At 42.4% G+C, this 26,801-nt stretch overlaps 1 protein-coding gene across 1 annotated transcript in view; it reads right to left on the bottom strand.

Moving 5' to 3' along the window:
- EXOC2 (exocyst complex component 2) overlaps positions 1-26,801 on the bottom strand; it is a 157,506-nt gene that overhangs the window by 82,682 nt on the left and 48,023 nt on the right. The window contains 7 exon segments of the mRNA XM_032647434.1: positions 1,809-1,927; positions 5,559-5,664; positions 6,392-6,473; positions 6,608-6,753; positions 14,566-14,646; positions 24,531-24,655; positions 26,082-26,195. Coding sequence (XP_032503325.1) covers positions 1,809-1,927; positions 5,559-5,664; positions 6,392-6,473; positions 6,608-6,753; positions 14,566-14,646; positions 24,531-24,655; positions 26,082-26,195 — 773 coding nt within the window.

The following is a 26,801-nucleotide window of genomic DNA, read 5'->3' as shown; positions in this document are numbered from 1 at the left end:
CACCACACTGATTACCAGCCCCGGCTGCACCACAGTCTCCTGGGAGCTTTAAAAAATACTGCTGCGTGGACTCCACTGCTAGAGAGTCTAATATAATGGTCAGGAATGGGGAGGACGCTGGGAAGTGACAGTCTTTAAAAAAACCCAGGGGGTTGTGACGGGCAGCCACGTCGAGAGTCCTGCCCAACAGAGCAGACTCAGTACACGAGAACCTGAGGACCTCTAAATATCCCCCAACGACCTCAGACTGTGCATATGTTGTTTGATGTCATTTTCACTTGCTAAAACTATAAAATAATTAACGACATACTAGAAATTTAGATATGGCATCAGTGAAGAGATATTTGGGTTTTCCTAAACATCAACAATAGAAAAGAACAGACTCATAGCCGGAAAATACTCAACTCCAAGCCACCTAATTCACGACAAAACTAAACTATATATAAATAATCGTGGCCTCTCTGTGGCACCTCCTTCTGTGCCAGGACTGCTCTCATGTTACTTTACTTTCTCGTCCGGAAACCTTGTAAGAATCGCTGCGCCTTATTTATACAATCTATTTGGTGTCTCAGGCCACTGAAACTGCATTTGCCAAGGTCATCACCAGCCTCAGCACAAAATCTAAAGGACACGCCTTTATCAGACTCTTCACCTTAAAACCCTTGCTGACCCTCCTTTCCCTCTCGGCTCCCTGGCCACCCTGCAGGTTTCTCCTCCACCAGTGCTGTAAAGAGCACTCCCTAGGACTCTGTCCTACATTCCTACATTTTCTTCCTTTTTCTCCTTCTTGGGTGAATATGTCAACTCCCAGGGACCATCTACGTGCAGAGCACACCCAAACCTCTCGCTCTTTAAATTCAGTTACCTACTGGACGCCTCCGCTTGTTCGTCAGACAGCCACACACCAACCGGTCCAAAGAAGAGGGAAGACCGTCTTCTCCTCCTCGCCCCAACCCCACGGCGCCCCATCCCCACCAGCTGCCAAGGTCAGACCTCTGGGCATCACCGAGCCCCTCCTACCCCACCTTCCATCACCAGGTCCTGTCGATCACAGGTTCCGGACAGCTCTTGAATCCCCTCCTCCTCCACACCCACAGCCCCCGTGCCAGCGAGATGCCTGAATCACCACAGCAGCCTCCTAACCGGCTCCACTGTCCCCGTCTCATCGGGTCTTTCCCAGGCTTCAAACCCCTGGACGAAGTCCATCCAGGCCCGGGGCCTCCTCACCCGGCCTCAAGTCCTGCCACTGTGCTGGCTGTGAACCAGCTGTGACTCTTCCTCCACTCTCCTCAGGGCCTGTGCTGGAGGCGGCCCGGCAGGCATTCCTCATCCTCTAGGTTCTCTGCTAACACAGAGTCCTGTCTAAGACACGTCCCCAAACCTGCCATCTACCAGTCACAACCTGGCACTTGGTTAGTTGAGCTCCATGAGGGCTGGGACTGCGTCCGTGCACCTGGACTTGGCATGGTGCCTGGTGCGCAGCAGGGCTCAACATGCACTTGATGGAATAGTGAGTGTACTGTTCCTGTTGATCAAGACTAGTATCATTTCTACAACATCATGTCGCTTCCACAAGAGGTAACTGTTCCGTAAGCCAAACTTCTGTCAACACTGCCAGTCAGCCATGAGACAGGCATGCTGAGAGGGCTTTCTCCCTCCCCTGCTCTCTTACTCGCCCAGGGAGGATGCTAACCGGGGTGGGGGGCAGGTATAGTTACAAAGGGAACGACTCATCCCTCAATCTAGAGCATTCCCAGAGTGTGTCGAGTGACGAGGGGGAGGACTCACGCAGGGAGAAAGGGTCTTGCCTTTGAGGTCCCGCACGCAGCCCTCCTGGCAGCTGTGCATGAGCTGGAGGATCCATCGATGCTGGGCTCCGATGCACTGCCACGCAGGGTCGCCTGGCGCGTGGAGGTCAGACAGGTACCTGAAACAGCAAGGCCAAGGCTGACCTAGTCAGCTTCTGCTGCACAGCCATAATGAGGACAAGAGGAAAGCTAGCATATCTTAAAGTCATCACTTTTAAGAAAACCTAAAACTTTGTCAATTAGTAAAGCATTCGTCAATACTAGTCTTTAATATTCAGTTCTAAATGAAATATATTCAGATTTCTTTTCAGGCAATTAACAAACAATAAACCTACACTTTAAGAAGTTAGGACTTTATAAAGATACAACCAAGGAGACAAAGACAACCTGCAATGCCCCTATAACGCCCAGTGAGAGCGTATCTTTATGGTTACATTTTGTTCACAGAGTGTTTCTACTTAGTTCTCAGTCACACAGAAAACAGGTGAGAGCCAGCAGAGGCCTCAGTGTGAATATTTCTTCATTCCTTTCTGGTCTGAAATACGGCCACGAGGTGGCAGTGTGACCCTTTTTTCTGCAGGATCCAAACAGGGCAACACTTTATTACACAAAGAGATTTGGTGACAGCAAGCACTGACTTCTAAGTCTAAACTCTAATTCATGAGAAGATATTTCTCTAGAAAATACAGTATAGATGGGCATTTTTCTTAGTTTTTAAATAGTTCTTAAAATATTTAAAGTCTTTCTCTGTAAAAATTCCAAACCCAGATAGACAACTTGAAAAATTTCTGCCAAATACCATTAAAAACTTGGCCCTCATGAAATATATAAATGTAACAAGTTAAATCCAATTAAATCAACCTCAAAAGCTGGACTTATTGTCTTAAAATAACTCTTAAACCCTAAGCTGTCTGTTGTCTTGGGGTTAAAAGTTTTGTTCAAGAAAAAATTTTAATTAATGGTGACAAGCTGTGACCTCTAAACACGCAGTGACACACCTGGGCTTCTCTCCCCAGCTTCTGCAATACTGAGTATTTCCTTACTTAGCGGCTAATTAGAGGAGAAACAAGTTAGTGGCAAATACAACACTGAGCAGAAACCTGACATCACATTCGGGAACGACCCACCTCCCCTGACCTCCACGGGCTAACGGGGAAGAATGGTTTCCGAAGACAGCGGGGTGTCCGGTGCGGGCTCCTCTCCTACCCGAGCCATGACCCTTTATTTATAGGGGCCAGGAGGCTGGCTGTGCTGAGAGTCTGGCAAATCAATTACCAGCATCCCCAGGAGGATCTAACAGGTGACGTTCAGCAAAGCCTTCAAAACCTAATCTGAGTCTTCCCCTCACACAGGCTTTCCTCTTCTATCCTCTGGAATGTAAATATGACAAATAGTACATTGTGTCATTTCTTTCCCCAAAACGTGAGCTTCCACCCTTCCTGCCAGGGAGGGACTGTCTGCCGGAGGTGCCCTCAGACAGGTCCTGCTGCACCTCCTGACGCTGGCACTCAACAGCAACCTCAGATCGGCAGCAGCAGTAAATACGGCACCGTCCCTGTCGGAGGGCGGCTTCCCTCCCTCTGTGTGCACACACCACCAGCAGCACACAGAGGGGCCGTCACAGGGCTCGCTCTCGAGCAGCGCAGCAAGATCAACATGCCTTTCTGCTCAGCATCTTCTCAGATTATGTCTCTTTAGAATGCTGACTAGGTCCTCCCAAAATTTAATAATAATCCTCTTTCTATCATCTTGCTAATGGGTATTACATAAAAGAGTTTTATAAAGAAAGATAAATTTCTTGTCTCAGAAACTCTGCAGTGTCTCAGTTCAAAAGCACAACTTGTGCTGGGCTCTTCCTTGGTTAAATGACCTAATCCCACGAGCGTCTTCTTTTCTTTTGGTCTGTAGTTTCATTTCAAAGGTCTTGGCTTAGCATGTGATACAGGTTATTGTTATTTCTTTTAAATACGTGTCATCCGAGAACACTTTTTAAAAAACATTTTTAGAGGGCAGAAGGTAAGGAATGTTAATTATGATGAGCATAGGCTCAAAATTTTTAAATTTAAGAATTAAAGTCTTTAGCCATACCCGAACATGATTTTTAACAATTACCAAGGACAGAATCACACTGGCATGGAAGAAATACGTGGTACTTTGCTTCTTACTTGAGCTACTAGCCTCACCAGAGTAAGGAGAGTGAAAAGAACCAGGATGTCTTTAGGTAGATACAGCAGTGAACAACAGCACAACAACACAGGGGTAATCTGACCCCCTCATTCCCTGTGCAACCTGGTTACGTGAGAGCTAAGAGATGGAGTGTTGCTGATGATAAAGTTGAGAGTCTCACCCCCACTTGGTGCTCAAAGGACTGTGCACCATAGATTCCAAAGTCCAACAGATATTTGGCCTGGTTGTGATGTTGTTTTTCCTATTCATTAATAATGAAACCCATAATTTAAGAAGGATGATAAAATTGCTCAGTATCTTCTCAAAGTATCAAAAATAACATAATGATTAAAAAATAAGTAAATGACTTGACATTCTCAGTGACATTCTTGTTCTTTTCCCTTTAAAATGACAGGGAAAATAGGCCATTTTAAAGAATCTTTTTTAACACCCACCATCTTTTAAATGGTATCCAGTAGGTTAACCAGTCACAGGAACTGTACATGAGTAATCTACATAAATGGTAATTCGCTACACAAAGAAATCCTGCACTCAATAAGGTTTAACGTATGACTATCAGCAAGTGAAAAAGAATACGTATAAACAGGTAAATAGACACAAAGCCCGATTAGTGAAGCAACACAGCAGAACACAGACAAGATGCTAACCAGCTATGTTTCCTACATGAGAGATTAACCTTCCTGGAACTCTTTTACATGTTAAAAAAAGGCGGTTGGATAACTAACGTGCAGTTTATTCGCAGCATTAGATTTCTATGATTCTACAGGCCAGAAAAATCTCCGAAATGCATTCTTTCCTCTGGGGGCACTTAGAGAAAAGCAAAGACAGGCTGTGAAGCCAAACAGACAGGGAGGCCTGTGGCGGTGCGTGCTGAGCAGCGACCGCTCCGAGCCCCAGGTCCTCACCTGCGCACCAGGTGTGAGGCAGACACCGCATGGTGGCTGTGAGGCTCAGACACAGCTGCGCAGGCTTGTTTCGGGGGGAGGGGCAGTCAGCAGTTCCAGCACCCCTGCGCCTGCTGAAGCCCCTCCCTCTCGGGCAACATGGTTCCCTCTATGCTGTGGTGTCCATGGCTTTTGCTGTTACTGCTGTCTTTTCACATAAGCCCTCCCACTTCCTTTTCAAGACTGAAAGCTTTCAGAATTTTCTCTGCTGCTGAGCCCTGGCCACTCTCGGGGCACCAGACACCCTCCCGCCTGTGCGACAGTGCCACCCTCGAAGCCAGTCAGGGAGTCCCCACCTGCGGGGGCCCACGGGGAGCGCCCCGCAACCCCAGGCTGGGGAAGATGCTGTGGACGGGAGGAGAGGTGCAATGAGGCTACTCTTCCTTTCTCCAAACCGGCAGGATTTCCTTGCCTTTAAAGAGTGAGTGCTCCCCAATTTTTGAGTACACAAAAGAATTCTGGTGTCCTACACTAGGTATCCCTAAATTTCTGCTACTTGTCTTCCCTTTTACCGTTTCATCAGTCTCCCAGTTTCCCCCAAATCAGCTTTAAGAGTTACATGATGTATGCAGCACTATCCAGACACATGTGATCTGTCAAATTCTTGCAGAAGGTTTACCTTATATAACGTTTTTGGTCATGTAAGGTCGATGGTGTCTCAAGCAACTTATCCAGAAGTAATTCTCTTAAAGCTTCAATCCGTGTTTTCTACTTTTCAGCATAATCTGTTTTAAAAGGAAAGAATTACACGACTTACAGAATGAAAATTTAAAATCCAATTACGGAAAGCAGAACAGTGGCTGCCTTGGGGTAGAGGGGCGACTGAGAAGAGGCAAGAGGGAAATTTCCGGAGTGATGAAAATGCTCTCTCCAGGGTGGGGGTTCCATGGGCGTGGGTATTTGTCAAACTCACTGAGCTGCAACATGTAAGCCTGTGCATATCACTGCACCACAATAAAAATAAAATTATTTACAAATTTAATCAAGCCCTGTGATATTTCTCCCAGTTAATAAGGCATGACCATAAGGCATTTTAGGCTTTTCTTATTTTCTGTAACTCTAGCCTTAGAGATAATTTCAAAAGTTGTTTAGTTTACTTTAAAGCAGGGTTAGAATTCATAAATATATTGGTCTTTCTGAAGAGGGAAGATTAAAATGTAGATTTATGTTTCTGTAAAATATCTATAATTGATTCTTTCCAGTAGAAAAGACTTTAAATAGCAACATGATTAACAAGCAGCAAAGAATGTCCAAGACTAACCTATCCTACAGTTTTCACTCCATCTTAGTAAGAAAAGCCATCCTGTTACTTCTGAAGTAACTGTCTTACACCTGAGAAAGGGCACCCTATAAACAAAAATTAAAACGAATGTAACATTCTTTGCAGACTACATTCCACATTCTTCCTGTAAAAGCAAAGTAGAAAATCTAAAAGTAATAAACAAATCTTACATTTCTTGAAAACTTGCACCTCCGTTTTCCCAAAAAGTGACTTGGCCTTTTCATAATCATTAATAACCACATCATAATCACCCTTTAAAATAAAGAAACATTTTGGAGATTGTCAATAAAGTTTAATGAAGACATTTGGTTAAGATAAAAAACATCTTAACAACTCTTTAAAATTTATGACATCTATGACCATAGGGACATAAATATGCACTCTACCTTTTGGATATTCCTTTCAATACTTAGAGGAAGGTTGAAGAGAAACTTAAATCGCTGCAGCACATTGAGCGCATTTCTAGTGGAATCCGCCTTGTCCTTACGACCCAAGACTTCTTGAAACAATGTGTCCGCAGTGTTACTTGCTCCTATTTTAAAAGGACAAAAAGAAACTTAGATAAAAACTAATTTTAATCGGAAAATGTGTCACTGGACAAAAGAAATAAAATGTTAGACTGCTATTACACTTAATATTAAAACTCAGTAGACTTTTCTAAAAGTCAGCTATATTGGAGTTTTTTTTTTACGATTTGCTAAAATACAATTTCCTTTTTGCCTCTGAAGTCTTTTCATATGTGTATACCAGTTAATGGTATCCAATTAAGAATAACCATACTTACCGGGCCCAAATAAATTGTCTAATGTCTATCTATGTTTATTTTAGCTTCTTTTAAGTTTTACAGCATTATGGAACCTTAGGTTATTTCATTAATTCAGACAACAGGTTAAAACCCACACACATACACGCGTGCACACACAAGTACACTATTTAAATTCTCTGGATTCAATATTTACAGATCCATAGTAATAAAAAAAAAAAACGGAAAAAATTTTTCAGAAAAGTTGTTCAAAAGAAATATTTTAGACCTAATCCTACTTCTACATAAAATTATCTAATTATGTAGCAGGCACAAAAAATGATATAAGCAATTTAAGATGTCAAACTTTAACACACCACTATTAATGAATATTTCTTAAATCAGCTTAATATTTCTTAAAATGATACACAGACTGGACATTCTATATTTTTATTTCTGTATTTTTTTACCTTAAATATTCTGTATTTTTTTACCTTAAAGACCTCAAACTCTATGAATCACTGTATGAAGGAGTTTCTTTATCTAAAACAAAATTTACCGCGTACAAAAATAGTTAAGCTTTTTCAACTTGTGAATTATTTTTAATTAGTCACAAGGAAAGGGAAGAAAAAGGATAAACTTTTTTTGGCTGTTTGACCACTGCTCATAAAAAGTTTCTACATTATCTGGTCTAGTGACTATACTTTAAGCAAAGATGAAAAAAAAACGACCTCAGTCTCGCTGGGTGGCTGGCATGCCGCATTCTCTGGTCCACACTGTGGGTGGCCTGAGTGTGTTAAAAGTCATCTTTGTAACATAATTGTTTTATCTAAATAATGTTTAAATTCTGTTGAAATTTTAAAGGCCTGGTATAAAAACTTTGTTTTGTCAGGACAGCTATTTTCACCACCTGCTATTTAATGTAGAATACTAAATTTCTACTCTGAGAAAAAAATATATTCCCTTCTTGCCACCAAACCATATAATGATGACTAAATGAATACTGGAAATGTGATTACGGTTAAAAGTATTTTTCTTGGAAGAAAATTAATATTAAGCATTTGTTTATCATTTAGAAATAAACTTCACGAATTGAGGCTTCATGAATGAATTAGATACGTGAATGGGGACTGAATATTTTTAAAGGTTGATTACTTATGTGTGCGCTGCGGATGTTAAATCCCCAAGCACTTTCTCTACAATGAAGGAGTACAAAATATCAAAACTAGATTTTTTTTTTCATCTTATATTAAAGACAATAAAAAAATACAAACTAATAGTTTGAAACTCCCCTAAAAGTTATAACAAGCACAGGTAGAAAATCTGCTTAAAATTAAATAAAATATAAATATTTAATACAGAAAAACTTATAGGCAGAAATTATAAACTATAAAATTAAAATTTAATTTAGTTACACAAAAATGTATACATATAGAGAATTCTAATTTACGTACAAATTTTAAGTCATGAAATTATGATTTTAATTTATAGATAATTTCTGTCCATAAATTATTCTGTTGCAAACTTTACTGCATTCACAATAAAATTCTGGGAGTTCAAAGCTCTGATAACTGGATGATTATAGACAGTAAGAAACGAAACATGAAAGCAGGGAAACCGAGATTTGTGCAAGCGGATAAAAAAGCAGCAGCAGCTCACCAGCCACACCTGAGGGCAGCTGAGAGGAGAAGGGCGCGCTGGCCCCACGAGCGGAGGCAGGGCCGCCCTGAAGGCCACCTGTGCCAGCCCACGAGCAGCCCTGGGCACGTGCAGGCTGAAGGCTGTCCCCTTCCCCCCGCAGGGACACTGCATCATGGTCTGGGGGATGGATGCCCCCCCTGCACTGACAGCAATGACACTGGCCTCAGCTGGGCTGGCAGGGCAGTGATATTTTCCTCAGCATGAGACAGGGAGATGCGGATGGACCCGGAGGGCTCCACGCCACGTGCAGTCACAGGAAGACAGACCCTGAGTGGCTCCACTTACACGTGGAGCCTGAAAAGCCGAGCTCTTGTAAGCAGGCCGGGCTGGGGCCTCGGGGAGATGGATGCGCTCTGAGGATGTGATGCACAGCATCGGAAACAGAGCTAGCAATGCTGTACTGTAGCCTGAAAGTGGCTTCAAGAGGAAATCTCAAACGTTCTCATCACAAACAAATGGAATTACGTGTGGGGACAGCGCTGGCGGGGGTGGGGGTGAGGTGAACACGCGGCATCACAGACAGGTATCTAACCATCACACCGCGCACCTTAAACTTGCACAGTGTCCTGTGTCAACTATATCTCAGCAGAGCTGGAGAATAAGATGGGAAGACAAGTCACTGCAGTACTGCCCACTGACCAATCAAACTCATACCTGCCCTCAAAGATGGAAAAACACTGTAACTGTGCCAGGAACCCATCATCCACAAAAGCTAGTCATGTACTTCTGATGGCGCCTGGTCATTTCAAGCATGTTTATTAAAGTAAACATGAAGTTCTCTCTGGCCCCTTTTCATGGCACTGGCACCCAGCACAGAGGACAGTACGGGTGATGTATAACCTGCGTCTCTGCTTGATGGGAGCTGAGGGGGGGGGGGGGATGGGAGGAGGCTTCCCCCTACACACCCACGACACAATTTACCCCAGGAACAATAAAGCTGAATGAAATTTAAGGTAACTTTTCAACATATACTTAAATTCATAGCAAAACCAGGACACAAAGAGACTGAACAACCTGCTGTGTGTCTCGTTTCTCTTAACAGACTCCAGGAAACGGCCCGACAGGCAGCTATCTGACATTACAGGGCGACACTACATGAACAAGGTCACCTAGTGCCTGTTCCCAGCCAGGCCTGACGCTGGGGTCCTACAAACCGCTGTCACGTCACCAGAGCACACTTCTACCGGTTTCTCTTCTGGTCTCTATCCAGCTCCCTCCAGTGCATTCTCTGGACAGATGACAGAATGTTTTTTTAAAAGTTCACCATGTGAATTCCTTATGTAAAATCCTCCCACGGCTCACCAGTAGTCTCAAGATAAAGACAAACTCCACAACGCCGCACAGAGAGCTTGTCATGAGCAGACCCCTCGACCCGGCAGCCTCAGCCCTCACGTCTGCACCCCAGGGTACTCGGTCCTGCTTCATGGCCCACAGCCATCTCCCCTGAGGTCAGCGCCTTCCTCCTCGTGCGGCCTGCCCCGCCCGGGATGCACCTGGGCCCACTCAGTGCTCACCGGCCAATGTCAGCCTGCCTGGCCTGTCCCCCTCCTCTCCTGAGGCTCGCAGCCCTCCCCCGTCCTCTCTCCATCGGGGCTCCGGGACCCCTACCAGCAGAGCACTGTCACACCACAATTTAATCCCCTGCCTATCTGGTCCTACTTTTTCACTGGATTATAAACTCTCGGAAGCAAAGCACAAGTTTCATCCTCCTGTCCCTGAAGAGGAATAAGAGCGCTCAATAAACGCTTACAGGGCAAGTGCCAGAAACCAGCCTCAGAACCAGTGCCCAGGACTCTGTCCCCTGAGGGAGGGACAGCACAGGGCCCATGTGCAGGACCACGTCAGTGATCGGGCAGCTGAACCGAGCAGAGCAAGCAATCCTAATAATCAACGTGAAAACGACGCTTGTTCTGTGACTTAGAAAATTTTTGCTGAAACATTAAAAACTTGCTTACTGTTGGTTATAGATCAATAAGAAAATGAAAAAACAGTAAAACTAATTTTTATTTAGCACACTATAATCAAAAACATTAGAAACTGAAAATTCAAGTGTTTAATTTCTTTGTAAAATATATCATCAAGATAGCCCGCCTCTTCTTGTCATAAAGTTTACAGCACGTATCAAGCATCTTTTCTGCGCTCTGACAAACAATGATGCTCGTTTCCACGTCTGTCTGCTGTACTTCCAGCTTCACGGGTCAGCTCGGAGCGCTCCGTCGGCCTCACTCCCTCTGGGACAGCCTTACCTCCTTGTCACACCTTCCTGGCTTCGGTGGGGAAGTCCACCCTCACTGAGCTCCTCGGGCCTCCCAGTGTCCACACCCCACCACAGCCACTTCTACAACCCAAGTGGCACTGGATTTGAATTCCCCTCACACTGTCATCACTTTCCCTTTTCTGATGCACTTTCATCTCTGTGGGCCAACTTCCCCTTCTGAGTCTCCATGTCTGTGAAATGTCCGCAAGCTTCTCTCTGGGAGACGAGGAGGCTGCCCACGGGCACACTCTGCTGTCTGAGCAGGGCCTGGCAAAATGTCTGCAGTGGGTCCCCCGACTCTGCAGGAAGAGCAGCTGGGCATGTTACTGCTGAACGTTCAGTGGACCGCAGAGCTAGCAACCAGGTGTGTGCTTGATGCAACGTGGCAAGAACACTGGTCGCTGAAACCCACGCATCCCAAACCAGCAAGGCAGTCTGTAGTTTAAAGCGCAGGCTCAGAGCCAGATGCACAGACACAGATCCCAGCTCTGCCACTTACTGCTGATGTGACTTTAGGTAACGCGTTCAATCCTTCTGAGCCTCAGTTTTTCGTCAATAAAAATGCGGGTTACAGCACAAGCCTCCCGGGGTTACCGCGGGGGCTAAGCATCTGTGGACTGTGGGAGCAAGCCCTGACACCAGTGAGGGGCACAGAGGTCTAGCTGTCCCAGCTCTGGCGACACACACCTAGACCACAGGGTCCCTCCCCGCACCTGCCTGCCTAGCCCAGCCGAGCCAGCCACACGGGGCTACTTCGACTTAAAGCCAAATTATTAAGATTGAATAAAAATTAAATTCCTCAGCAATACTAGTTCCATTTTAAGTGCTCAAGAGCTACATTTCCATCATGGCAGAAGTTCTGTTGGACGGCGCTGTTCTATGCTCTTGGAACAGGTAAGAACACAGAGTGAGATATGTGGATTTGACAGAAATTAACAGTCATCACTTCATCACTGGCTTGAAATCAAGAAGGAATTATTAAATACCAAGGCAAATATGAGAAACATGTATCAGTGAAAACAAAAAAGAATTTCAATGAAAGGCTTCAACTGATAAATTCTGAACAGAAGGGACTGAATTTCTTAGTCAACATCACCCTTTAGAAACAAAGTGGAAAAGGTGCCCAAATTTAAAAAAACTTTCACTTAAAATAACTCAGGGAAAATGCACATAAGTTAGTATGTAATTATATACAAGATTAAAGCATTAATATAATCTAAGCAGATGCAGAGAATGGACTTGAGGACACGGGGAGGGGGAAGGGGAAGCTGGGACGAAGTGAGAGAGTGGCATGGACATATATACACGACCAAATGCTAGTGGGAAGCAGCCGCATAGCACAGGGAGATCAGCCCGGTGCTCTGTGACCACCTAGAGGGGTGGGATAGGGAGGGTGGGAGGGAGATGCAAGAGGGAGGAGATATGGGGATATATGTGTACGTATAGCTGATTCACTTTGTTATACAGCAGAAACTAACACACCACTGTAAAGCAATTATACTCCAATAAAGATGCTAATAAATAAATAAATGGAGAAATAGAAATTCAACAAAAAGAAAAAATATATAATTTAAGCAAACCGGACTACATTTGCACTCCTGCAAAATTTCTGTTTCAGTTCCCCAGCGGTACAGCTCCTGAAGATCGGTGAATCGGTGACCTGGGCACGCCGTCGGGGCAGGGGACCTGCTTGCTGGGCGGCAGCCACATCCCTCCCAGCTCCATACTCGACACTGGACCCAGCACGGCACTTGACACAACCAGTCTTACAAATGTTCGCCAAGCTGACCTAAACTAACACGACTTACCCTAAGATAGCAAACATCAACATCCAGTTGACATAAAAATGTTTCTAGGAAAAATGGATTGTTACAAAGGAATATAATCTACAGGAAATTTTTATCCCAGAAAGTCCTGAGTCTCAAAGAAGTGACATTCACGTTAAGCCAACTTTACCCAAAAAAGAGCAAATTTCAGTAGAAAGGTAAAAGGACACATTTCTAGAAAAAGTTTGTGCTTATAAAGGAACAGAAGTAAAACCATTTCCCTTACAAATTTTATACCACAAGTCCCAAAGGAGAATTACCTAAACTACTGAAAAGAAAAAAATTACATTAACATACTACACCAGGGCTCACCCATGAAACAGATTGTGATTTTTTCCAAACCTGAGCAAATATCCATTTTCTTCTACTGATACAATGAGATAGTTACTAAGCCAGATTGTTCTCACAAGCCACCTTTTAAAAGTTACTGACATAATCTTTTTTTTAAACAGGTATCATGGTTTGATGGCAACTTCTCCAGGGAAAATAACATCCCTAAACAGAAAATATCCATCCCAGACCTTAAAATGTCTCTGTTAATACAGAAATAGCTTTAGTAAATGCTTACTTGGGCTGAATTCAGAATATAGCCATTTAAACAAAGCTGGTGACTTGGTTCTCAGATGAGAACGAAGAACGAGGTAAAATCTCAAGGCAAAATGGTGATGATGATGATAATAATACCAACAACCAGAGACCAAAAAATTTAAAGTGCTGTTAAACTCATAAATTTTGGGATGAAATCCAAGTACTCAAATTCTACTACCAAGGAAAGCCTGTATCAAATTAAAGCTTCTTTCTAGGAAACACTTTTATTATTAGAGCTATCCCCAGGTTTAGATATTTGTCGTTGACCAAAACCTTTTTCAGGTTTTGGTCAATGACAAATAGATATTTACAAAAAAGCTCAGAAACTTTTGCTGATGGGACTAAATTAAGCTAGACGTGCAAAACTGACTTGCTACCACAGTCCTGCATTTATAGAATCACTAAAGAGCCGATGCTGGGGTTCTTAAATGTTTCCGTTATTCTCGAGCCTACTCTACTTCCTGGAGAAATCATATGCTATATATGCTTATACTTGAAGACTAGGAGAGTCCCCTGGGCGTTACTGCTCCTTGTCAAATGTTTTTACTACATACGTGGAAGAGAATAATTTACTTTTAAGCCACTAATATTATCATAGGGATTGATTTATCTGATGAGTTTCTTCTAAATCAGTAGGATAAGTAGCTGGAAGTACAGATGTCAGAAAAAAGAAGGGGAGGTGGACAGGGCCTCAAATTGCATGTATCAGTTTCTCTTGGCCTACAATTCCTACAAAATGTCTCAGAGTTGGAAACACTCAAGTGTGCAGCTGCCTTAAAGTTGTTTTGGAAAAAGGTAAGGCACAAATAAATAGACAGCAGCTCGGTATCTGTCACTCTAGTAGCTGACGTTATTTGCATTGACGATGGCACGTACTTGAAGATGCTTTTTCAGGTTTTGGTCAATGACAATCTTGGTTACTGCTGCAGCATTTTTCTATCTTTGATGATGCTATTTATATCCTGGCCTCCTTTATGGTAACAAATTTTACTTTTTAAGAAGTACACTGGCTTGCTTTCAAATGATGAGTTCTCATAAATAAATGCAAACAGAAAGAGAACATTCATTTTCAATGTTTTTATTTCCCTTTATGTTCATTAAATCACTACTATTTAGAAATAAATACTAAAATACAACTTACTGCCTTGTTCTGTGAAACCAGGTCCAAGAACTGTATCAAAGCTTGTTATGAAGTCCATAAATAGTTTTGGGTAGTAGGACAAAACTTACTGTTCAGAACATTCTCCAGTTTCTGCGTCATGGATCCTTCAACTTTTTCTGTTCCATCCGCTTCTAGTTTCTGATGGATGGCTAGAAAAAAGGATCTAGTTAAAATATAGGCTATTTTAATGGGTGGGAAAACATTACGTCAAAATGACATTTTTAAACAGCATAAAAAATGGTCATATTTTCAGTGCTAGAAAGAAGCACAAACACACAAAAACTCTGCACAAACTCTGCAAAGTAACCAGCAGACACCAGTATTAAGTCATGGTAGTTTAATGCTATTAAAATAGTACATAATACACGTACTTAGTCATCTGATCACCAAGGCTGAGTGGTAAAGACGGTTGAATTAAAAACGAAAAGTGAGGCTTAAATAACCTTTGATATCTGGCCATAAGAAAGTCATTCTATTTCTCAGTTTCACCAACTACAAAATAGAAATACTACTATTTGATATCTATCAACCTCAAAATATTTAATTTCAGCCTTGGGATTTAACATGGCAAAATACATATTATACATATTCTATTTAGTCTGTAATTATTTCCCTGGAGGTTCTCAAGAAATATCTAGTAACATCTACCAATACGTCAATTTGTGGATGTACGAATTACACTGGAGCTGTTTGCTAACACCGACGCACATCTGAATGACTCTGATAAAGAGTGTTAGGAAAGCGTTAATTTATATTTAAAAACTTTTACCTACTGAAGAGAGGAGGCTTTAAACAGCAGATCAGGCTTGCTCAGGTGACTCATTAAGAAAAATTTCAAAACAAATCTCCAAATACAATTGCAAATGCAAAACTGTGACACAGTAAAAGTAATAAAAATAGCAAGGCAAATATTATCGAGACATGACCATAAGCAGAGCACCATGATAAGTTTCTAACACACGATGCATATCTGGTAAGAAGCCAATGATGAGCTTCTAATGTTATTTCTATTTCATAGATGGGAAAACCACAGCTCAGTAAAATTAAATAAGTTGACCAAGGTCACAAAGCCAAACCCCAAATTTGAGCTCAAGCGGTGTGATCCCAGGACAAGAAGCTTCACCACATCCTGCCCACACTGCATGGACAGGTGACCCAAACCCCCTCAGCCTTTGTTTCCACATCTGTAAACTGGGAACAACAGAACTACTATGTCAGTGGGGAACTGCATTCAGTTGCAAATACAAGACTTCTTTTCAAAATACCAGCTGCTGAGACAGCCAGGATTCTGTGCCTTCCCCGGACATGCTCCAGCACACACTCCGCTGCAGGACAGCTCACGCCCCAGCATCCCGGCAGGACTCCAGGGCAGCAGCACTCCAGGACATGAGCTCTTCTCTAACATTCAAACTCCTCCTTAGAAGGAATTGACAGGTTCTGCCTCGACCCACCAGTCAGGAGTGGCAGATTTACAGGGAAAAAAAGTCTGTCTAAGCAAAACTGATGTGTGTTTCTTTAATCAATTACAATTTAGTTGGTTTCCCTTGACTCACTGGTTAGGGAATTCTGGGTCAAATGAGCTTTGAACATCGACGACTTCTTTTAATTAGTTTCTACTCTTAATCTTGTCCTTTTTTATACTTTTTTGTAAAACAACCTCAAATTTTGCATGAACTCTAAAAATATATTGCTTCTCTGTTGAAAAAAACACATTCATAGGAAGAAAAATATATATATTTGGGGGGAAAAACCAGCTACTGTATTTTTAATTGTCTTGGTTGATTCAGGAATGAAAAGAAAGTTATTCATCTAATATTTTAAATTTGGATTATGTGATGACATAAAACATTTCCACATACCTTGAACTGATTAAGTTAAATGGAAAAGAACTTTCCTATCTTTAAGGAACGGAGATAAAAAAAGCCCAAATATTAAAAAGCGAAACTAGAAGGACGCCTATGTTCCAAACAAGCACATCTGTTCGCACTGCTCCTGAGCAAAGGCTGCTGTGTTTCTGACAGTCCTGGCTGGAAGGGAGCCAGTGGCCACGTGGCACGTTATTAGGTGGTCACCGCTCCCGGTCTATCGGTGGCAGTTAAGAGGTTACACCTGAGAGCTTCTGCTCGAATGCTGCTTCTAAGTCAGAGTCTGCACTAAATGAGTCCCCAGCCACATTCTCTGCTACTGACAGGCCCCTTGCCACTCCACAGGTCCAGGCTGCTGCATGGCTCACAGCCCTGTTCTGCCACAAAGCGGCTTCCTGGGCCCATCTCCACACAGCAGACCCATCAGGCTGTCAGCCAGCATGAGGACCCAGAGACACTAGGATCTGATAAAGGCAATCCTATTTTCCAGAAAACGAATGCAAATAACCCAAGGTCTGGGCCACTTGACCTTTTATTTTCTCTGAAAACATTTTTAAATAGTATAACTCAATAAGCAACTTGGGGGCTTCCCTGGTGGCGCAGTGGTTAAGAATCCACCTGCCAATGCAGGGGACACGGGTTCGAGCCCTGGTCCGGGAAGATCCCACATGCCACGGAGCAACTAAGCCCTTGCGCCACAACTACTGAGCCTGCACTCTAGAGTCCGCGAGCCACAACTACTGAGCCCTCACGCCACAACTACTGAAGCCCGCGTGCCTAGAGCCTGTGCTCCGCAACAAGAGACGCCACCGCGATGAAATGCCCGTGCACCGCAAAGAAGAGTAGCTCCCGCTCACCACGAGAAAGCCCGCACTCCGCGACAAAGACCCAATGCAGCCAAAAATAAAGTAATTAATTTAAAAAAATTGTACCTTGATAAGCAGGAAAACCTCAAGAAAAAAAAAAACTCAGTCCACAGTCACAGGCTTGTTACAGTTTCTCATGTATTAAAACTTAAATATGTGAAGCAGTTGAACACCATAAATCTATATTTGGGAAACAAAAAAGTATGTATGTGCAAGTTCTACTCAAAGAAAAATCAGTTACAGAAAGACTGCCTACTGATTCAAAGAAATGATTTGTTTTATTGAACTCTGACAGAAGAATGTGGACATCGAATTTTCTAATTTCAATTTAAGAATTCATAATATTTATGTAAGCATTTATATAACGCCATTATTAGGTGAGCACTAAGGAAAGGCATGAGTGCAGGTGGAGTCCCTCAGGAGTGTCAGGCACACGGCCATCCACAAGCTAGCTGCAGGCTCTAACCACTGAATGCTGCGACCGGCCTGGGTGCTGCAGGCATTTCAGGCTACACCAGAGACTGGCAAACTACTTTTGTAAGAAACACACTGTAAATACTGAGGGCTTTGGGGGCCTCTAGCACACATTCTTCTCCCTTGTTTTCTTAAACAACTCTTGAAAAACAGGCATGTTCATCTCCTGACGTGTACAAAGACAGGTGTGGCCCAACTTGGTCGAGTTGCCGACCTCTGAGGATAATACTAAGATAGGACACTAGGCAGGGTTAGGGTGAGATGTATTAATAACTCAGATTTATATAGAACTTTTCAAATGTTTAGTTCTCTACTTCTTACTCTACCAAATTTTTATCAGAGTGGCTAAATCATACATAAATTACATCTAAATTGGTTGGGTACTCTATGAATTCTTTCCTTCCTCAGTTATACTGAAAACAATAACAACATAATTCCCACTACTCCTTCGAAGACTAGCAGGTACAAAGGAGCCCACTTAGAAAAGTGGGTCCTGGATAAGCGCATGCCAAGGTTATCTGCACCCCTCAACAGAGTTGCACCCGCTCCTGGAGCAGCAGCAATGCACGGACGGAGGGAGGGCCACACGTGTTCTGAGCAGTACGCACGGCCACTCTGCCTGGGCCTCCTCCCTCGGCGACCCCTCACCTAGCATATATGGTAAAGAAGGCCAGGCCCACAGCTGTTCTCACAAGGAGCAGTTGATGGGGCTGGACCTGCCACTAAAACAAATGATTGGCCAGGTGAGGGTCAGAGGGACTGAGGAACAGCCGGCCTTTCCTGTAAGGAGGCCCCACAGGCACCACCGCAACGGGGGGAGAACCTGGGCTTCAAGGCTTTGAGGCCTGGAAGGGAACAGCAGGGCGACAGCCACGGGAAAGGGAAGTACGGTGCTGGGAATATTTTTGCAGGACATGGTAAAGAAAAAACTATAATAATGAACACACCGACGTTAACATTGGCAGATTAGTTATGCCAGACACACTTCTTGACAAATTCTAATTAAAATACTCACGGTACACAAAGGAATAAAGAAAACAGCATAAAACCTTAAAGATAAATAAAAGCCATACAAGAAGGTAATTGCTGCAAACTGTACACCTGACTGGGATGGACTGAAAAAAATCCTTGGACTGTGTATGAAAAAAGTCCACTCAGTCAAGAGAAGAACACAGCTGATATCAAAAGGGCAGAGAAAGGTATTTATCCAGCTAACTCTGTAACACAGGGTGGCCCAGACATGACACACCTGCAGACTTTTTCCCAAGTCTTCAAGACTACAGAGTCTCCCCTACTGTTCTCACCTCCAACACCCCTTTAAGGAAAGGACTGTTTAAGAACACCATTTCCCAGCACCCAGCACGCAGGAGAGGGAGGGAAATTAGCAGAGGGCTCCTCCCCTGGGCACCGTGCAGGGAAGCAGCAGGGGAAGAAGACTCTCAGAGACACCCCAGGGAGTGACAGCTGACTGACCGAGCGAAAGAAAAGTGTCAGAGCCTGCAGGTGTGAGTCTACAGGCTCTAAAAGCTCATCAAGTGTTGGGTAAAATGAATAAAAACAAGACCTACATTCCAATATACCCTGAAAAGGTGTTTTTTTTGTTTTGGGTTTTTTTTAAAAATAATTTAAGGCTAAACAAATATATCTTAAGCATTTAGGCAGAGAGAAAAATAAACAAGTCACCTACAAGTAATAAAGAATTACTCTGGCTCAGGATTTCCTCTCTGTGACACTAAAAGACCCTGAATCAATGTTTTAAAAGTCATTCTCTTATGGCCAAGGGGCTGTTCATGTATGAAAGCAAGAGACACTTCTGCATGCAGGAATTCAACAGGTAACGCACAAGAGTTACAAAACAAAAAATCCGAAGAGGAAAGATGACACATACACAACTGGCAACAAACAGTAAAGCCAATGAAATGTATGTGTATAAATGGTAAATTTTAAGTAACTGTGGTAAATATGAAATTAAATGCAAAAGACAAGAATAAATCTAGAAACAGAATCATAAAATAGAAAAGGTAAAAAAAAAGCAGCTGGGTCTATGACTTCAGATTAAATTAAGACCAGAAAAAAGGAAAGCACGTGAGGAATGCAGATGTGCCAAACTGTTGTCATGCACATCAGGAGTCAGAGACAACCTGTACCAAAATGTAAGACCATTTCTTCCAAATCTGCGAACAATATGGTCCATATAGCAGAGGTAAAAATGAAAAAAAAATTACAGAACAAAAGGACAGAAGTTTCACTTATGATAAATGTACATGGCTTAAATTCTTCTATGAAAAGGCAGAACCTCTCAGAACGGCATAAAAGAATATAAATCCTACCATTTCTTGCTTATAAGAGAGAAACAAAATCAAAATTTCTCAAAGCTAAAAGGAACTTAATGCATAATATCATCAAGCAAATGCATACAAAAAGAAGGGTATGGAATGTTAATCCTGTACAGTAAAGAATTTAATCTTGCCCAAAGAGGGCGTTGGCCTTTGCCCTCGGCTGCTGGAAGGTCACCTCTAAGCTCTTCAAGCATCTTCTGTGATGGGGCTGCACCGCACAGTCTGACAATGTGGTTTATGGTAAGGGCTTTGGTCACTTGGCATTGGCTCAATCTGCAGAGGGACTGGAGATGGAGGTCAGCTGTTGGGAGTCAGCTCGTGTCTATGTGACAGAGTCCCGATAAAAACTCCGGACCCAGGCTTGGGTGCAACACTCCACGCCACCATCTCACATCACTACCAGGAGGGCCGGTGCCACATGACTCCACCCGAGAGGACAACCAGGGCTCCCTGTGGGTGGGACTGCCTGGCCCCACCCCAGGTGCCCTTCCCCAGGCTGAGCTAAGTTGTCTCCCTTCGCTATAATAAACCACAACCGTGAGTACACAACTGTGAGTTCTTCCCGCTGATCACCAAACCTGCGGTAGTCCTGGGAAGTGCCCCAATTTTGCAGCTATTATTATTACCTTACAGTGTAATATTAGTATCAAGAGAATCCAAGCATCAAAAGTTACAAAGGAGGGCTTCCCTGGTGGCGCAGTGGTTGAGAATCTGCCTGCCAATGCAGAGGACACGGGTTCGAGCCCTGGTCTGGGAAGATCCCACATGCCACGGAGCGACTGGGCCCGTGAGCCACAACTACTGAGCCTGTGTGTCTGGAGCCTGTGCTCCGCAACAAGAGAGGCCACAACAGTGAGAGGCCCGTGCACGGCGATGAAGAGTGGCCCCCGCTTGCCGCAACTAGAGAAAGCCCTCGCACAGAAACGAAGACCCTACACAGCCAAAAAAAATAAATAAATAAATGAATTTAAAAAAAAAAAAAAAAAGTAAACACCATTTAAAAAAAAAAAAAGTTACAAAGGAAACATGTTTTACATACAAAGAAAAACTGACAGAATCAAAATTAAAGAGGGAGATTTGTCTGGCATGTTTATTATAAATAACCTAGACCTAAATAACATAAGTAATTAATCAGGCACTGATAATAATACACCAATCAGTGTGCCCTGAAGAGAACAGGCAGTTGCAGAAAACTGGTATCTATCAAGAAACACATTTTCTTTTCATAATATAGTTAGACTAGAAACTAACTTTAAAAAACAAAAATCCACTACAAACTACTAGATCAAAGAGGAAAACTTCAAATTTTAAAAACACAGAAAAGGCATAACTAAAGAATCAACGTAAACAAAGAAGTAGGACACACGCGTGAATGAAACTGGCGACAAGGGCCTATTACAATGAATTTTTAATGACTTTTCAATTATAATGCAATTCTAAAAGGCATGAAAATCTTAATGAAATAGAGAACTTCAGGAGAAAGCCAAACCAAAATCCACAAAACACAAAAAGCAGAGATTTCAAAAGTGTATCTATATACACACTGCCAGTGTCTATATATACACCCCAGGGTCTCTCTCCAGGAGGAATAGACACTAGCGTCTCCTGATGGGATAAGATCAGAAGCACACACTACCACATGTAGCCACAAGGGTCAAAACTGAATCCTAACTGGTATCCAATCAGATAAGTCCCAGCAATACAATGGAGAGTAAAATAAGCTAATGGCACCATGAGGAAGTAATGAGTCAAATCCAGAATATGGGATATCCTACAGGACAAACAGCCTCATGTCTTCAACAAATCAATAGCATGAAGAAAACGAAGACGGGTAGCGAAGGTGAAAGGACTGTTCTAGTTTAAAAGAGGCTTAACAGACTGAAAAAAAAACCAAAAACAAATGAACTGTCTGGGTCTTATGTGGATCTTGGTTTGGACAAACCAAGTAAGTGTAACTGGGGAAATTTGAATTTGGGGCCTTGAATGATACTGAAGGATTACTGGAACTTTCTGAGCTGTGGTCACGGGGCTGTGGTCGAGTACGTAACGTCCTTATCAGGGGACTCACACTGAAGTGCACAGGAGAGAAAGGTCATGCTGCCTGAGATCAGCAAAACACAAACCAACCAACCTCAAAACCTGCGCTGAGGCAAGTATGGAAAAATATGACCTGTTAAATCTAGGTGACAGGTATATACGGAAGTGATGGTACTATTCTCTCTACTCTTAGCATGCTTGAAATTTTTCATAATAGGAAAGTAAAGCTAATTACCTGAGCAGACAGTTTATTAGCTCTTTCAATGTATCAATGCTCTCAAATTTCAAATAATTCCTAATCTACATAACCCACTTCACAGTACGAACAAATACTCGTACAGATCCACATGATTCTGTATAACAGTAACACCAAAACCTGACTGAAAAAGCATTTTTTAAAACTACAGTTCAATTTCAATTAAGACTACAGTTGAAAAACATTTTAAAGAGCTACTAATAAAACAAATCAAATGCTAAAGTATAGTAAAATAATTACTCAGAGGAGCCACCTAAAGTATAAAAGAGTTCTAGCACACACAACTATATACACAATATAATTCCAATTTTTTAATAGGCACTCATATAAGCTGAGGGGAAAAAAGACCAAAAGGAAATACGTCAAAATGTTACTGTGATTATCCCTACAGTAGGGTTGTAAGTCATTCTTGATTATTTGTCTGTTTAATATTTTTTGTAATGTACATTTACATCAAAAAATAGAAAAGCTAGATATATGTATGTTTAAAATTTTCTAATTTACCATTAAAATCATTTTCTATATGCCACAGAGTCACTCGCTTATTAGTAGTTGGTCAGCATTATCATCTTTGCTAAACTTTAAATTACCAGTATACTTCTAGGACAAATGTCTAATAAGTGAGACTAAATTTAATGCACCAAATAAAATCTCTCGAAATCTGCCAGGAGTGAAGCCATTTACATAAGTAAAACCATAAATAAATGAATACAAGTATACATGTGTTTACAAATACATATGTTAAAAAAAAAGGGTGGAGGGCTTCCCTGGTGGCACTAGTGGTTGAGAGTCCGCCTGCCGATGCAGGGGACGCGGGTTCGTGCCCCGGTCCGGGAAGATCCCACGTGCCACGGAGCAGCTGGGCCCGTGAGCCATGGCCGCTGAGCCTGCGTGTCCGGAGCCTGTGCTCCGCAATGGGAGACGCCACAACAGTGAGAGGCCCGCGTACCGCAAAAAAAAAAAAAAGAGGGTGGAGAGAAAAAGTCAAGCATGTTTTTGCTAAGGAAATATTGTAATTACAATAGTTATGAGAATTGCTAATCACATATGGCAAATTATCATGTGCACAGCTACCAGGCATATCGATAACTTCGTTCAACTCGAGAACACTAAACTCAGTTCATTTATGCTCAAGTTTCTGCTGCTGACATAGCACCACTGACAACTTAGAATATCAATAAGCACAAAGAAAGCAGCACAGCACACCATCAAAAAACGCAGGGCACAGAGACTTTATCAAAGTTTACCTGACTTCTCAGCTCCCTCCCAGGCATTCACAACTCACTCCTTCAAAGACCTAACTTCTACGTGCAGAGAGCTGTACCAGATGCACATTTAACTGGTCAAAAGGCAACCAAGCGTGTCTGGCCCAGGAGGAGAAGGGTTTTAAAAAAGATAATAGGACGTCCAAACTTTAACAATACAAATTAATTTTAAAAACTAAGTCTTTCTGAATTGAAGAAGGTGTGGCCTCTTAGTCTACAGTTTGGGTTATAGGTATTTAGCTATACAGGTACTTAGTTACAGGTGTCTTTGTTTTTAAAAAGAATTGGGCTAACTTTTTTTTTTTAATATATCTTACTTTTTACTAGGTAAACAATAATTTGATTTTTATTAATTAAAGGTAGTTAAAAAGAAAAAAAATAAAATAACCTATCCAACATCTTCCCTTGAAATGTCTAAAGCCACACCATTTCTATTGAATACCACTTCCTTCACATGTAAGGATGAGTATGTGGGTGGGGGAGTTAGCTACCGTGCGGGGCTGGTGGGGCGATGGCTACAAAGAAAGGACACGTTATCACCAGTTCTTCCCAGACCAAACACACAATGGGTCACATCTACAGAATTAGTCCCATGTGCAAGATACTGATGGCTGTACAAGGATTTTTAAAATTCTAGAATTCTACCCTTGGGATTTAACTCCTTATCGTCCCTGGACACCAGACACTGCGGGGAGGCAAAGTGGTCTCCTACTTCACACGTGTCTGATGGGTGAGCAAAGCCTCAGGGACAAATACTTAAGGTACCAAGCCTTCAAAGAGATTCCAGCCCGGCCGCAAAGACTGACTGGTGGCCACTGCAGAGCTCCGCTCCCAGGGACACAGCCTCAGCATCACAGCCCGCAAACACGCCGTACGTGCAGGGCCTGGTGTCCGCGGGGAAGCCCCAGCAGATGGCTGGGGGTCACCTTACCTGAGAGGGCGTCCTGTGCCTCAAAGAAAGTACTGAGTCCCCCCTTCACGCACGCCAGGCTGCCCTCGCTCTTCTTGTTAGCCTGTCTCTTCAGGTGGGTGACGGCCATCTTGAGCTGTTCAAAACTGAAGTGAAATGAAGAAGCCACAAGAAGATGATGCATCAAGTGTGAACTACTGCGCCTACCCTGGAAAGACACAGCCTGACACAATGTGTAATCAGATGAAACCAAGCTTTCAAATGCTTACCTAGATCTAAACCTTTACATGTTATGAACACCAAAGTTACAGCAGCTATACAAGGAGATCTGTAGCCCTCATATGTCAGAACCCTGGGAAGTAAATACACATGGAGACATTCTTATAATTGACCCAAATCACACACAGGATTTGCCAGGTGAGGAGTTTTGAAGAGCGTCTCCCAGATGTGGAGACCTGGACCATGCAGTGCTGGGTGACAGGACTAAGAAGGACCCCCTGGACGTCCACTGCTATGCTCTGGACACAAGCTGCGCACGCTGTCCTCTTCAGCCCATCATGACCAGGCCCCGCCATTAACAGTGAAATTACAGAAAACCTGGGGGTCAACTCAAAATTTAAATAACTGAACAGATCACACTATTTCATCTTTATATCTCAGGCAGAGAAAAAATAGTCAGCTCTCTGTATTTTAGAAGCTTTATTTCCATCTGAGCTAAGAAAATCTGGCTATATAAAATGTTAACTATATTCTTGAATGCCAAGATGGCCCTACACAGAGAACAGAGATCAATCCTGACATGGTGACAGAAAAGCACATCTATAATGTGAACTCAGAACCATCTTCCACAAAGAAAGTGACAGGCATTTGCTCTAAAAATTTATCAGGCCAAATTTACTCTAGGTATATACCAACTTTTCCTGTTTTCTATAATAGGTGAGGGAAGGATTTCGCCTAAGGTATATTTTAACAAGTTGGCTTTTCAAGAATACAAATTTTAAACAATAAGCCACTGATTTATTAAAACATTTTTACTAAATGTAACTGTTTTAAGCCAGTCTTGCGAAAAAGTTACAGATCTGCTCTTGTACAGAGGGTGGGTAAACTATACGTAGCAGATACAAAGGAGGACTTTAATTGGATATATGACCCTTGTTTATTTTTTGGCTAATTTTAAGCCAAGTCTTTGCAAAATGATAAATAACTCATCTTCCTTTGCTCTCTGGTCAGGGAAGGAGGTGTGTTCCTCGTTTTAAAGCAGCACTCGAGAATTCTGTTACTTGAGTAGGGAGGGGGATCACATTCAGACACAGGACACAGCTGAGACTCCAAAGTTTTAATGGGTGGCATAAATAACGAAACATATAGAAAGAACATGATAGTAGGAAATAGGGGTCCTCTTGATTAATGATCCCGTTTTATAAGTAAGGAAACAGATACTCTGAGATGTTCACAAGCTCACCCGAGGTCAAAGGGCTGCTAAGCAGCAAAGCCAGAGGGAAACCCGCATTACCTGAAGTCTGATGAGCTGCACCCCGTGAAACCACACAACACAGCCCAGCACCCACTAACCTGGTGTTGGAGTGGTTCTCTATGAGGTACCAGGCAGCCGAAAAGTTCTCACTTGTAAAATCAGCACTCATTCCAGGAAACAGCATTTCTAAGTCCTTCTGGGGAAATTTACCTCTGAGGGAGGAAAAGGTTTAAGATACATTTTGAGTGCTATTACTACAAAGATGTAACCAACAGTAATAAACGTGAATACAAACCATTACAATGACACACGATACATCATGGAGCCTACGTTTGCGTGTGTAAAAAAATATACTTCCTACACCTCAGCTAACTTAACATATAACCTTTGACTGTATATGTAAGATAGGAAATTAGTTAAAATACAGAAATTACATCAAAAAAAGAATATAAGGTTTAAAGAGGCTGAGTTGATACTTCATGAAATCTATCCAAACATGAAATCATTTCCTACTCAGTAGATAAAAATCAAAATTTGGGTATACTGAAAGTAAAAACAGTAAATCAACTTGTTACAATGGTTTTTGTTAAAGACCTATATGAAAGTTGTTTTAAGACACACTGATGCCTGATGACCCCTACTGATAAAATCAGATCTATATAGTATCCATGTTTCTATGCCCATGTCTAGATCAATTTCAAGAAAAGCTTACACTACCTGACACTCCCTTATATGTAGCTCACTTTCTTGCCCACATTTTTAAGGTCAACTTCCCGATCAGTTCATTTATCTATTCATTCAAACACGAATTAAGTACC

The sequence above is a fragment of the Phocoena sinus genome, chromosome 11, assembly GCF_008692025.1.
Source record: "Phocoena sinus isolate mPhoSin1 chromosome 11, mPhoSin1.pri, whole genome shotgun sequence".
Classification (NCBI taxonomy): domain Eukaryota; kingdom Metazoa; phylum Chordata; class Mammalia; order Artiodactyla; family Phocoenidae; genus Phocoena; species Phocoena sinus.
The sequence above is the reverse complement of the archived record's forward strand: the minus strand, read 5'-3'. Positions and strand labels throughout refer to the sequence as shown.